The 13,831-nt window shown below is 44.5% G+C and overlaps 1 protein-coding gene across 3 annotated transcripts in view; it reads right to left on the reverse strand.

The window, feature by feature from the left end:
* The window catches only part of GMDS (GDP-mannose 4,6-dehydratase), a 485,716-nt gene that overhangs the window by 255,619 nt on the left and 216,266 nt on the right, over positions 1-13,831 (reverse strand). For all 3 annotated transcript variants that reach the window (XM_027128223.1, XM_027128225.1, XM_027128224.1), the window contains one exon: positions 2,786-2,913. In XM_027128223.1, the coding sequence (XP_026984024.1) occupies positions 2,786-2,913 (128 nt within the window). The remainder of the gene's footprint in view (positions 1-2,785; positions 2,914-13,831) is intronic.

The following is a 13,831-nucleotide window of genomic DNA, read 5'->3' on the forward strand; positions in this document are numbered from 1 at the left end:
TGAGCCTGCGCGTCCGGAGCCTGTGCTCCACAACGGGAGAGGCCACAACAGTGAGAGGCCCGCGTACCGCAAAAAAAAAAAAACACCTTGTTAAGACTTAGGCTCACTGACCCAGCTGGGATCACCTACACCCAGTCTGGCAAACGCTCTCTACTCTTCATCATTAAAATTCATCCATAAATAAGAACGTATTAGTCACTTAACCTAAAGATACACGAATACAACATGTTTACGTATAAATGAGAGGGATTATATAATTAAAGCGTATGTAAATGAGATGCTATTATGACTTGTTTGATCTGTGCTGGCCAAGGCTTCTTTACTCTAAAGCTGATTATAGCGCCAGGATGCAGATGTGTTTTAAACAAACAATGCTTCTCATTTTTCATTCTTAGCCTTGTTGATTTTAATTTTGGCCACACCTACTTTTAGTCATAAGTCTGTAAAGTAACCTCATTTTAATATATTTAGAAATGCAAAGGATGATAATATTTCTTGAAATGGAGATAGCGAACTATGGATTCTTATTTAATGATGACACATTTTTAGAAATCATGAAATGTCGACTTCTTTCAGAACCCGTAAGTGAGCAAATGCTTTTTAGAGCATCAACATGTGTTACTGTCGGAGCCAAGGGAATCCTTAATACGCAAAACCCACCTGTATTATGGAACAAATCAGGTGTTGAACGCCAGCGAGAATGACTTAACTTTGTATGTGTGTTTGTGAAATCTGAAGATGTGACACTTGCTGAAAAGCCAGAACCTCTTAACCCTCACGTCTTACTCTCCCGGAGATCTTGGCTCCTGCGGCTGCTGTACTGACACATCTCGGCAAGGAATCTTCAAAATGACATCATTTGAGAAGACCTTTTTGAAGTCTTTGAGCCACAGTGTTTCTGAAATATTTTCCTGTTAAACAAATACACATGTGGGCCCTTTGTGCCAGGGCTGCGCGACACCCAGGAGCAGAGCCACCCTCGGCATTTGGGGATGAGATGACAGCACGGTCCTTCCCGCAGACCCACTGAGCTCACGAAAAGTGTTCTTGTTACTTATGTGTTTATGTAACAGTCTCATGCCTTTTTGTTGAATTTTTCTGGCCTGTTTTCAAAATGTCATGTATCTTTTTCCCTGATTGAAAAAGTTTATACATACTCATTTCAATATATGGAAAATACCAAAGTATACAGAAGAAAATAAACATAACCAAAAATAAGTATTACTAACATTTTGATACACTGTTTCTCACACTATCAAAATCTATTTCTGAGTTCCAATAACAAACTTCTTTTGTACCCCAGTGCAAAAATATAAAATAAAATAGAATGAAATTTCATCTATTTGGTTCCTGAAACTGAAGAACAAGACTTTGGATGACGAAGGATACGCACAGAGCCTTCTGTGCGGCTCTAAGTAAATGCAGAAGCTCAAAGGTTACATGCCAAAATGCTGTTCTTGAGAAAATAAGGCACTTATTTTTACAAAACTTGCCTCCTATTTTTAAGAAGGTAAGACCATATAGGTCAGACAAAAGGAAGTTTCAGCTTCTCTTGTTAACACCTCCTTTCTCCCACTTTCTTATTACTTCTGAAAGTATGGTCTTACGTATTTTTAACGAATGTTCTTAAAATATATCCAAGGGCGACTATCACAAAATGCTTCCTTGTATTTACAGTTTAGAAGAACACATTTAAATGATCTAAATGTTACGTTGTTCAAAATTTTAAATCCGAAGTTTTTGTCTGTAATATAAATCAGAATTAGGTGTTTAAGTATGCAACATTTTTAATTGTTACACACAAAAATAATAACACTCTGAAGCTGACCTCTGGGTTAGCAAGTGAACTGCTTGTTTGCTTAGGAAACCAGATCCGGTTTCCCAGAGAGGCATCATTGAGGACAGAAATAGTCTCCCGAGTACAGGAAATCTGTAAGCACCTAAACAAGGACCAGCAGACTCCGGGACAAACACAATGTCACCAACGTGCTCCTTCACGTCTGGCCACAGAATCACCACGGATATCTAAAAGCATACTAATGCCGGCAAGGTAAGAGGTAATAATTTTTTTAAAGAAAAATCATACTACTTATATATGTAACATATGTAACCCAAACCAAAACTTAATAGCACATAAATCCCAAGACTGAAAGTCTGAATTTCCCTTTAACTACACCCGTTGTTCTGCAATAGCGTTATTACTAGCATCTCTCTCTTTGCTCTTTGTTTAATGGACACAATCACGGGTGTGAGTCACAGGCTACCAAGCGCACGGGGTAATAACCAGAGTCTGAACCAATCGCTCTGTAAGAACAGCACTCTGGGAGTGATTAGTAGAATAATGTAAATCTGAAGGTCTTAGATTATACAAATTGAAATCAGGCAGTATTTCTTGCAGGTCTGAGGACTAGTTCTGTTACAACAAGATGCTCTCACAGTTAGTTACGCGCGTCTTGGGCAGGGATGAGGGAGTGGCACAAGGAAGACGCTTTAGAAAGGAAGGAACACCATTTACTTTTTACCCATCATCCAGACCGCTGACCGGCACCTTCATTTTGAATGATTAAAAGAAGGGTCGTGAGAGGTCTCCCCCTTCCAGGGGGGTGCGGGACGGCCTGCACACACCGCTGACCATCCAGCCGGGAGGGGGCACAGCGTGAGCTTCAACACATCTGCATTAGCACCAGCGTACCTGCCGCCACCTCCAGGAGAGCTCTCCCCGAGGCCTGGCGTCCGGATGCCAGCAGATACAGGCACTTAAAGACCAAAACGCGAGGGTCCCTACCTCCACGTAGTCCTTGGCGTGGCCCCAATCTCGTTTGGCGTCCAGATTCCCCAAGCTGAAGCATTCCAGTTGTCCAAGGTAAATCTTAGCTACTGACCGGCTAATTTTTCGAGTAACAAAATTAGCTCCTAAAAGAGACAAAAGATGCATTATCAGTCGAGTGCATTTGACATTTAACAGTTTGGTGAACCAAACACAATCTCAGCCTCTGGGCATTTCTTTCATTCTTTTCCCCCCTTTAAAATAATAACAAAAGAAAAGAAAATGAAAAAGACCATTAACTGTCATTCAGACAAGTTAAGGAGCTCTCACTCTGAGTGTCACATCAGCTCCACTGCCATAACAAACATTTGTCTTTGGGGGACGTCTTGGCATTCCTCATTTGCTGCTGTAACATGCGATCCAGGCACCCAGCCAGAGAAAAGCTCTCGGAATGCCAGTTTTTAAACAGAAAATTCAACAGGGTTGGACGAAGGGAAATGCCAGAATCAGACCACCCTGATTTTTTCAAGAACATAAACATCATATATTCCTATTAATAAAACTATTTTGGGGTTCACGGGGAGAGAGAGAGGAGAGCAACTTAGCTCCCAGGGTGTAAGTAAAGAAAACGAAGAAGAAATGCATAAGTGGTGATCACCCTTATTTAGAAACCTGCACAGCCATCCAGTGCTAAGTCGTACTTACTACAGTGCCACCTTCTAATTTCATCCAAGTGTCACCTGCAGGATAGGATTCCTGAATTCTGTATAAATATTTTGGTATGATTGGATGAAAGGTGTCATAAACTAAAGGAGTGAAATTGTTTTAAAGTTCTCTGGTCTTTAATGAAAGCTTCTGTCCACTTTTAAAAGATCACAAAGAAGGACAAAATTAAAAGGCACTTCTGAGATAAGTTTACCTCTACCCCTGTATCTAGGTAAGGTTATCACAAAGCACCAGGCAATGTCAAAACCTCAAGATAATTAACAAGCACGTGAGCTAGTCAATAATGGCTTCAAACAGTTGAGACACATTACCATCATAATGTATCACATGGCAATAACCTTAGCTTTGTTCTTTTGCATACGAAACAGAGAGGTGAATGTTATGAGAAAGCTTGGGCTTCTAGAGAAACTGGCACAGAGATAAGGTGAATTTTCTAAATAAGTTTTCTCAGTTTTGGCAAGAAGATAGCCCCGTACAAGTTCAAACACGTACCAGGCTCACTTACTACACAAACTCAGTAGACACATTTCAATGCCCTATCGTTAAAAATGACGATAAGACTTCCATGGAAATCCAAATTTTCAGTTTCTCTTAGCAGTTGATAGAGTACTTGAGGAAGTCCAGTTTCAAATTTGCAGGGCAGCTTATAAAACACAAGTGCTCCTTCAAAACAGAGCCTTTGAAAATGAAGTATTTACCAGGCACAATCCTTCTCAATCTATTACCAACTTTTTATTTTCTATTAATTTAAATTTATAATTAAATTTAGACTTGATGCCTATCTTTGTACTTTAACATCAGGACTATACCATCATGCCAGAATTTCCTAGATACATGTGTGATGCCGAGTCATCAGATGAAGCTCCCAACGCCAACCAGCTCAGAGTATTCTATCTGCCAGTACAGTAATGCTTAGGGGCGCGGTGGAAGCACTGACGTCGTTCCAACACTCCACTCCCGCCTGCTGTTTACTCCCCCAACCAGCACTAAGTGAGCACCAAGCAGCAAGCCCGGAGCAGAGGCAGCAGGGGGTGAAGAGGAGGCCGCCCTGCTAAAGGAGCCCAGAGAGGGGGAGATGGACAGGGCAATCCCTGCTGCCAGAAGTGAGATGGCAGGTCTGCAGGGACGAAGAGAGTCAGGGCCCCGTACACGATGCCACAGTGACCACAACCCCACCCCTCGGATGAGCAACCCACGAGCTAAGAATTACTACCCGCATTTCGTAGATGATGAAGCTGAGATTCAGAGAAGCTGTGCAGACTGGCCCTTCTAACCCAGTTGTCCAATTCGGTCTGTGCGGCTGCAAAGCCCAGGCTCTCGCCTCCCAGCACTTGGAATGGCACGCTAGGGGGTACGGAGCCTTCCTTCTCTGGATCCAAAATGATCTTGGATACCTAGTCAGTTACTTGAAATTTCTAGTTCTTAGAACTTAATTTTAATGTTTTTATTTATAGCAGCTTGATTGAGATAGAATTCACATACCATACAATTCATCCATTTAAAGCGTACAATTCCATGGCTTTTAGTACATCCACAGACTGTGCAGCCAGCCCAACAATGAATTTTAGCACATTCTCATCACCCCCAAGAGAAACCCGCACCCTTTAGCGACCATCCTGCCCCATCTTCCCCAGCCCCCTGGCCCTGGGCAAGCAGCCATTTATTTTTTCGTCACTAAAGATTTGCCTATTCTGAACACTTCACATACATGGAATCGTATAGTATGTGGTCTTTTGTGACTGGCTTCTTTCACTCAGCCTAACATTTTCCAGGTTCATCTGTGTTACGTGAATCAATCCCTCCTTCCTTCTCCATGGTTGAATACTATCCCATTATGTGGATATAGCACATTTCATTTATCCATTCATCAGTAAATGGACATTTGGGTTGTTTCCATTTCTGCCTATTGTGAATACTGCTGCAGTGAACACGGATGCACAAGTTTCTGTGTGGGGATTATGTTTTAATTTCTCTTGGGTAGACACCTACAGATGCAATCACTGGGTCAACAGGGCAGCTCTACAATTAACCTATTAAGGAACTGCCAGACTGCTCTTCACGGCAGATGCAGCAGGTTAGAGCCCCGCCAGCCGTGGACTGGCTCTCATTTGCCCACACCCTTCCCAACAGTCGTTATACTTCCATCTTTTTGATGACAGTCACCCTTATGGGTACTAAGTGGTATCTCATTGTGGTTTTGATTTGCATTTCTCTGATGACTAATGACTTTAACCCTCTACGTTCTCATGTACTTATGGGTCACTGGTATATCTTCTTTGGAGAGATGTCTACTTGGATTCTTTGTCCAATTTTTAAAGTGTGTTACTTGTCTTCTTAATACTGAATTGTAAGAGTTCTTCATACGTTCTGGATCCAAGTCCTTTACCAGATATGTGATTTACAAACGTTTTCTCTCATTGTATAGGTTATATTTTCATTTTCTTGATGGTGTCCTTTGACACACAGAAGTTTTTTTTAGTTATTATGAAGTTCAAGTTGCCTATTTTTTTTTTTTGGTTGTATGAGCTTTTGGTGTCATATCCAAAAGGGCTTTGCCTAGCCCAAGGAAGGTCTTGAACAGTTTCTCCTATATTTTTTAATGAACTGTATCGATTTTGTTCTTACCTGTAGGTATTTGACCCAAGTTTAGTTAATTTGTGTGTGTGGTTAAGATGAAAGGGCCCAACTTCATTCACTTGCATGTGGATATAGGGCTGTCCTGGCACTATGTGTTTGCTGAAAAGGTTATTCTTTCTCCTATTTGAGTTGCCTTATACCTTTTGTCGAAAAGCAATTAACCATAGACACATGGGTTTATTTCTGACTTTCAGTCCTATTGCAATGACCGAAACACCTATGTTTAGGACAGTACCACACCTTGATTACTATAGGTCTCTGGTAAGGGTTCAAATCAAGAAGTGTGAGTCTTCCAACTGTGTTCTTTCTTCAGACTGTTTTAGCTATCCTCAGTCTCTTGAATTTCCATACGAATTTTAGCATCAGCTTGTTAATTTCTGCAAAAAAGCAACCCGGGATTTTGTAGGGATGATGCTGGGTCTGTAGTTCAGTGCGGGAGCACTGCCCGTCTCAGCAACACTTCGTCTTCCAGCTCATCAGCACACGGGGTCTTTCCAGTGACCTGCGTCTTCTCAAACTGCTTTCAGCAAAAATGCTCAGTAGTTTCTAGGGAATACGTTTTGCACTGCTTCTGTTAAATTTGTTCCTTAAGTACTTTATTCCCTCTGATGTTATTATAACTGGAACCTTCCTGAATTTCATTTTCAGATTCATTTTTAACATTATTACTGCCACCATATGCTTCATTCATTCCTGGGAGAGGCTTCAAGTGATTTTTTTTCTCAATTTGTTCTCTTCGTTTTCACTCCTTACCACACAAGACTGCTGTTTTTGTAGAGAACTATAAGCAATGATGACACAGGAGGGCTGAGGCCTTAGCAGTCACTCTGTGCAGCCAGCAGCCCGACCCGAGCTGTCTCCCTCACTTTCCCGCCTGTGCTGCCGTCACCAACCCACCAGCAGTGCAGGAGGCGTCCCTCCACAGCCTAGATCACCTGAGTGGTTTTGCTGCTACAGCACACTCCAATTATGGAACTCCCGAAATGATGTACATAGATACTTGATCTCTAAGAGCCTTGCACTACAAGACCGTGGCTACGAAGAAGACCAAGAAATGGAAAGTCAGCCTAGTGAACCGACCGACGGCTGCTGGTCACTGGCTCTGCTACACAAACCAGGTAACAGTCTCTGCACACCACAGGACAGGAACACCTGCCAGGCCAAGTCACAGGGACACCCAAGCAGAGGTCAGGGTGCTGCGGACCACGAATCACTACAGACACAGACGGAATTAGTATCATCACGTCCTTGTTTGTAAAACAAGGATAATAACAGTACTTACCATGTAGGTTTGATGTTTAACTGAGAAAATCTAGGTAATGTGATTAGCAAGTTCCCAATAAATGTTACCTATTATTACAATTATTACATTACAATGTGAATGGTACCTGTAATTAAGCCTCAATGAAAAGTTCAGATTTCTTAGTTCTTTTATGACTAAGTCTCTTAATTCTCTGATTTTGAACATCTGAGATTGAAAACAGATCTAAATAAACAGCCAGAGGCAGGCGTGTGGACTTACTTACACACCCAAAGCACTAATAAACATTTCTAACCTCATAGTAGGTTACTTTTTCAAGGTAAACTCATTAACCAAGGAAAATAGAATATCCATATAAATGCATACTAATAAGAAAGAGACCTGGGCTTCCCTGGTGGCACAGTGGTTAAGAATCTGCCTGCCAATGCAGGGGACACGGGTTCGAGCCCTGGTCTGGGAAGATCCCACATGCCACGGGGCAACTAGGCCCGTGCGCCACAACTACTGAGCCTGCGCTCTAGAGCCCGCGAGCCACAACCACTGAATCCTGTGCACCTAGAGCCCGTGCTCTGCAGCAACAGAAGCTACCGCAATGAGAAGCCCGCGCACCGCAACGAAGAGTAGCCCCCGCTCGCCGCAACTAGAGGAAGCCCGCGCACAGCAATGAAGACCCAACACAGCCAAAAATAAATTAAATAAAATAAATATATATAAAAAAAGAGACCAATTAAAACTGGTTTTAGCCCAAATATTGGCTCTAAGATTGAGATCATGAGTTTTGCTAGTGTTGACAGAATGAAAAATACAGAACTTCTGTTTTGGCAATACAGCAAACAAGAAAAACTGCCACATTAAAAAACACCAAACTACGCTGGATAAAATACTATCATTATTTACTTAAATTCAAAGCTGAGTCTCCAAGACTGCCCAAGTCATGGTGGGCCCAGAGCGGTCAGGGCTGGTAGCAGGGTGGGAACGCCATCTGAGGACCCGGAAACAGCTTCATCTTTCATTTCCAATCTGAGGCAAAGGGTGAGTGCTTTCAGGCAGATTCTGGAAGTAGGGTTACATGCCCTGTGAGTTATTTTTAATTCTGCTACTTGTATCAGTGCTGTGACCTTAAATGTCCTAACGTCTCAGTTGTCTTATCTATAAAATGGGATAATAATCGATACTAAGGATCAAATGAGACACTAAATTAAAAAGCTGTAGAACACTGTATCTATCAGTCATAAATGCTTATTGTCTTGGATATTTTTACTGTGATAAATCTTTTAAAATAGCAAAGCTTTTTTCTCATGCATCCCTCTTTATGTGACATTCTCCACGGTTAACCCAAGGCTGGGGAAAGGTGAGAAGAGCTACACCAGACAGTCAAAAGGACCCAGGTAATACTCATCCCTATCATTCAAAATAGGATTCTGGAACAAGACAGCAAGTGTGAAAGCAAGGCTTCATGGGAAAGTAATTTTCTAGATAACTTTAGTGTAGCAGACACCAGTGTGGTCATAGCCCAAAGTCCCTCCCATGGGTGATGCCCTCAGGCTCTGAGGGGCAGGACCAGGCCCGCGTCCAGGCGGGAAGGACGGGTGGGGCGGCTCCAGGGCTTGTGGGGAAGGACAGCAGAGGCAGGAGAGTCTCCAGGTGAATGTAGCCTCTGGGCTGCGATACCAAGCAGAGCAGATTGAGGACATGGCCGAGAAGAAGTCTGTGCCATGCGTCCTGTGGAGTCTGGGGAGCCCTCCGAGGAGGCCACCTGGGTCTGACCAGCCTGGGGGGGCTGCACCAGGGACACTAACGAGATGAGCAGGGGTGAAGGCCCTCCGCCCTCACCGCTGAGCCCAGGCGAGGTGGACGTCAGACCACCCGGAGGGGACCACGAGTCGCACGACGCAGTGGGTCTACAGTCCAGAGCCAGACACGGGCAGAGCAAGGAGCCCAGGAAAGAGAAGGCCCTGGACCGATGGGCGGCAGACACAGGAAGGGCCCGGCAGAGGCCACGCCACCTGCTTGGCCACCAGGCGAGGAAGCAGCTGAGACCAGCAGGCCTGAGGGCAGAGAGCTGCACCCGGGCCTGAGGACACCAGGGGCCCCCCCCGTCAACACGAGGTCCAACCGGCCACATCCGCGTCCCACACACCCGGACGCCACCTCCCAGAGCCCCAGGGGAGGATGGCAGGCCAGAAAACCTGGCTTCGGAGTCACACTAGGGTAAACAGAGAATTAGAGAAAGTGTAAATTTAACGGTGACCGCATTAACCTCCTCTGGCTGCCATAACAAATTACAAAAACCAGGTGGCTTCCGTAATTTCTCAGTCTGCGGGCCGTAAGCCTGAGATTCCGCGGGGCCACGTTCCCTCTGGGCCATCCAGGGAGGAAGCCTTTCTCTGCCTTCTGTGTTGGGGCTCCTGGTCCCCCTGGGCTGTGGCTGCATCCCTGCGTCTGCACACCACCTCCTCTTCCAGGGTCTGTGTCGTCGCCTCTTCTGTTTCTTATAAGGACACCTGTCATGTAACCGAGCGGGACCCCATGAGGCCCTCCCGGGACACACGCCCCCCGCACATGCTCTGCTGCAGCTCCTCTCTGAAGTACCCAGATCATAGTATCTCAGGCATATTTCCTGAGGTTTTCAGATGCTAAAACCACCACCAAGTGGAAGAAATTAACTACTTGCTGATCCTGAGCACAGAGCCCAGACCAGGCGGCTCCTAAGGGTGGATCACCATCAACCAGTCAGAGAATCGTGCACAAGCTGATCACACGTGCTGGACGCCCCTCCCTCACCTGTCGTTTAAGCATGCTGGAGTCCTCGGGGAGCTCGGAGTTCTCTGGGCCCAAGCCACTTGCTCTCCTCGCTTGGCCCTGCAATAAACCTTTCCCTGCTCCAGACGCCGATGCTTCCGTATGTTTGGCCTCACTGTGTGTCGGGCACAGGAACTTCACTCGGTGACAGTCACTGGATTTAGGATCCCCCCGTGCACTCCAGGACGATCTCTCTTTGTCTCCAGATCCCTCACGTGATCACATCTGCAAAGACCTTTTTCTATATAAGGCCACATTCCCAAGTTCTGTGAATTAGGATGTGGGCATATCTTTTGGGGGCCACCACTCCACCTGCTGTAAGAATCAAGGATTAGAACATTTGAAAAAATATGATGAAACGTGAATCAGGCATTGTGAGATTATTTTTTTTAATATAATTTTATTTATTTATTTTTGGCTGCGTTGGGTCTTTGCTGCTGTGCATGGGCTTTCTCTAGTTGCGGCGAGCGGGGGCTACTCTTCGTTGCGGTGCGTGGCTCATTGCGGTGGCTTCTCTTGTTGCGGAACACGGGCTCTAGGCACACGGGCGTCGGTAGTTGTGGCGCGTGGGCTCAGTAGTGTGGCTCGCAGGCTCTAGAGCGTAGGCTCAGTAGTTGTGGCTCACGGGCTTAGGTGCTCCGCGGCACGTGGGATCTTCCTGGACCAGGATTCGAACCCGTGTCCCCTGCATTGGCAGGCGGATTCTTAACCACTGTGCCACCAGGGAAGTCCCAGATTATTTTAATGTCATCTTAAGGGTAATTATATATCTTTCATGAGCAAAACTGTCAAACAGAGTCTCTAGCTGTAATAGATTAAAGGTGATAAAATAAGCTTCCTCTCAGTTTTAACTCTGCTCGTTCACTTCGGTTACTTTGAATAGCTCCCCGATCTCTTTTTTCTTCAGAGAATACACATTTATTTATAATTTTGGACTGGAAATGCTGTGCATATTCCCATATTTACCAATTTCCTTTCTCAACCTACCTTTTTGAATCTTTCTTCTGACATAATTTCCTTTCTTCTTAAAACTCATTCTTTAGAAGTTCCTTTAAAGCAGAGAAATTGGCTTGATTTTGAAAGATAGTTTTGATAATTAGACAATGCCAGGTTGAAAATTATTTTCTCTTAGCATTTGAAGGTACTAATACACTACCTTCTGGGTTCCATTTTTTTGCTCCGGATAAGAGTGTGGCCAGTGTAACTGTCATTCACCTTTTTTCCTCTCGTGAGATTAAAGACGCTTCTTTGTCTTTTGCATCCTGGAGTCAGGTCCATGTATCTAGATGTGGTTTTCTGCTTGGTGTACACGTGTTCCTGTATCTGTGCAGTACACGTACCTCTTCACATACCGCCTCTTCTTTGCTCTAGTTTCTTCTTTCTATTTCCTCCTGGGAAAGAACGTTAGACCTTCCCACTTTACCTGCCAGTCTGTTAATTTCTTTTTTTTATAATTTCCCTCCGTCTTCTCTGCAATACACTGGGTAACTTCCTTAGATCCATCTAATTTTCTCTTAGCAGCCTAATATTTAAATCATGCATAAAATTCTTTATTTCAATAACTTTTCATATGTGAAGTTCTCTCTGCTTCTCTGCCTATTTTTTATATTCTGTTGTTGCTTATTTCTTTTTTATGATTTTTCATTTTATTTATTTAAACATATCCTAGTAATTTTATCTTCTAATTTGATAATTCTAATACTTAAAGTTTTTAGGGGACTGATTTCTTGTTTTATCTGCTGACTTTGAGTGATGGTGACACTGCGAGTTCGAGGTTAGTAATCTCAGTCTGCTGGAAACCAGGGGACACGTCTGAGAAGGACAGTCTCCTCCTGAGAGGGTCTGGCTTGATTCTGGTGGGGACACAGAGACACTGCCACTTACTACAGTCCCAAGGTAACACGTTCTGCTCTCCACTTCCACACCAAGGCCCCAAGCTGAACCTTCCAACCAGAGAGGCTGGGCGGCCAAGAGGCCTATTCAAGTCACCGCTTCCCACTAAGCCAACAGAAATGTGCAGCGCTTTGGCGTCCGTAGTGGTCCCCGCCTACCAGTGGGCAGGGCTGCCAGGAAGACAAAGACAGACCTAAAGAAATAAAGAAACTTGTTTCCTCTGCACATCTGGATACAATGTGAACAACTGTGCCACCCTGGACATATCTATTTTTATTTTCATGTTAGACATTCAGAAAAATTTGATTTTTACGTTTTCTTTTCTACGGTGTACATCTGTACAATGAATGCGTATATAAAAATATACGTAAAAACCTGAAATTTGTCTCACTGTTTTGCTCACACTATTTCTCTGACTCAAATACAACTATTTGTAATGATTTTTTTCACACACCAGGCAAACTATACTTATGAAATTCTGACCCACAAGATCACCGTTTTTGTGGACCCTCCCCCCTGGGCCTCACCTCCCCTGAGGCCCGATGACTAGGACCCACTGCGAAGCCAGGCAGCGGGACACACAGGCTCAAGAGGAGCCAGAGCCAGGTCCTAATACCCTGGCTTTGTTCCCAAGTCTAATCCTCTTCGTGTGCATGTGTATATATACACATGTTCCTTTTCTGTTAAACTTTCTACTCTAATATCACAAAACACCCACATAATTTCCCTAAGTCAAATACCTTCCAAAACAAAAATTGAAGGAAAAGGAGAACTGACAAATTTTACAAAACATATACCTTAAATTACCAGCATTAAACTTTAAGATGTGAATAGTAGCACACTTACTAAAATTAAAGAATTAGGTCATCTGTTAAAACACAATCTCTGCCACAATGTTATCACTTTAACAGACTTTTTTTTTTTTTTAATAATACAAAATTCAACACTGGACAGTGGCACAAAGGGCAGAAATGCCGAGGGAGACCCAGTGAGCCCCCCGGGGAAAACTCTTCTGCTCGTCCCATTAGACAAAGTGACTTCTTTTCAGACGTGTGTTTCACGCTGGCCCTGCAGTCACACTGTCCAACTCCTAAGAGGAAAAGAAGCGCTGAGTGTGGGGTGACTTTAGTCGGGACGTGTGCCCATGCGTGCACGCGGCTGTGTGTGAGCACACACGCAAACGTGTGTAACACTATCCCTTCAGCACCAGACAGCATGTGAAGTGACCGCAATTCCTCTAATAAAACTTCTATTCCACTGCCCAGCACTTCATCCAAAAGCTTTCGATTTAAAGATTTTTTGGAATTAGATAAAGTACAAAGATAGTTTGGACGATCTTCACTGGCAAACAGAAATCATTCCAATGTACCCTGAACCCCGCACGACCTCCGCCTGGGGCCCCGGGTCCCACCCCGCAGCGACCTCGGCCGCCCCGCTGGGCAGTGCCTGGGCCGGGGCTTGGTGCAGATGGGGTGGGGAAAGAAGAGACACGGGGAAGGTCACGGCTGACGGCGCAGACCGTGGAGATCAGAGGACCTGCACCTCGCCTGCTGCTATGCCCTGCCAAAAGCAACAGCGTTTAACTGCAGGTACTCAGGCCCCACCAGGAGCGCCTGCAGAGAACCCGGGCTGACAAGAGGCCCATTCATGACGCGAGCTACCACTTCCCGGCAACTAGTCATAAATACGGGTTTAGAGAGAGAGGTTCAAGCTCCTTTGCTGTTTGCATCAAATGCTCGTTGCCT

Source organism: Aethalodelphis obliquidens, unplaced genomic scaffold (assembly GCF_003676395.1).
Source record: "Aethalodelphis obliquidens isolate GAN/ISIS:26980383/991018 unplaced genomic scaffold, ASM367639v1 scaffold34, whole genome shotgun sequence".
NCBI lineage: Eukaryota > Metazoa > Chordata > Mammalia > Artiodactyla > Delphinidae > Aethalodelphis > Aethalodelphis obliquidens.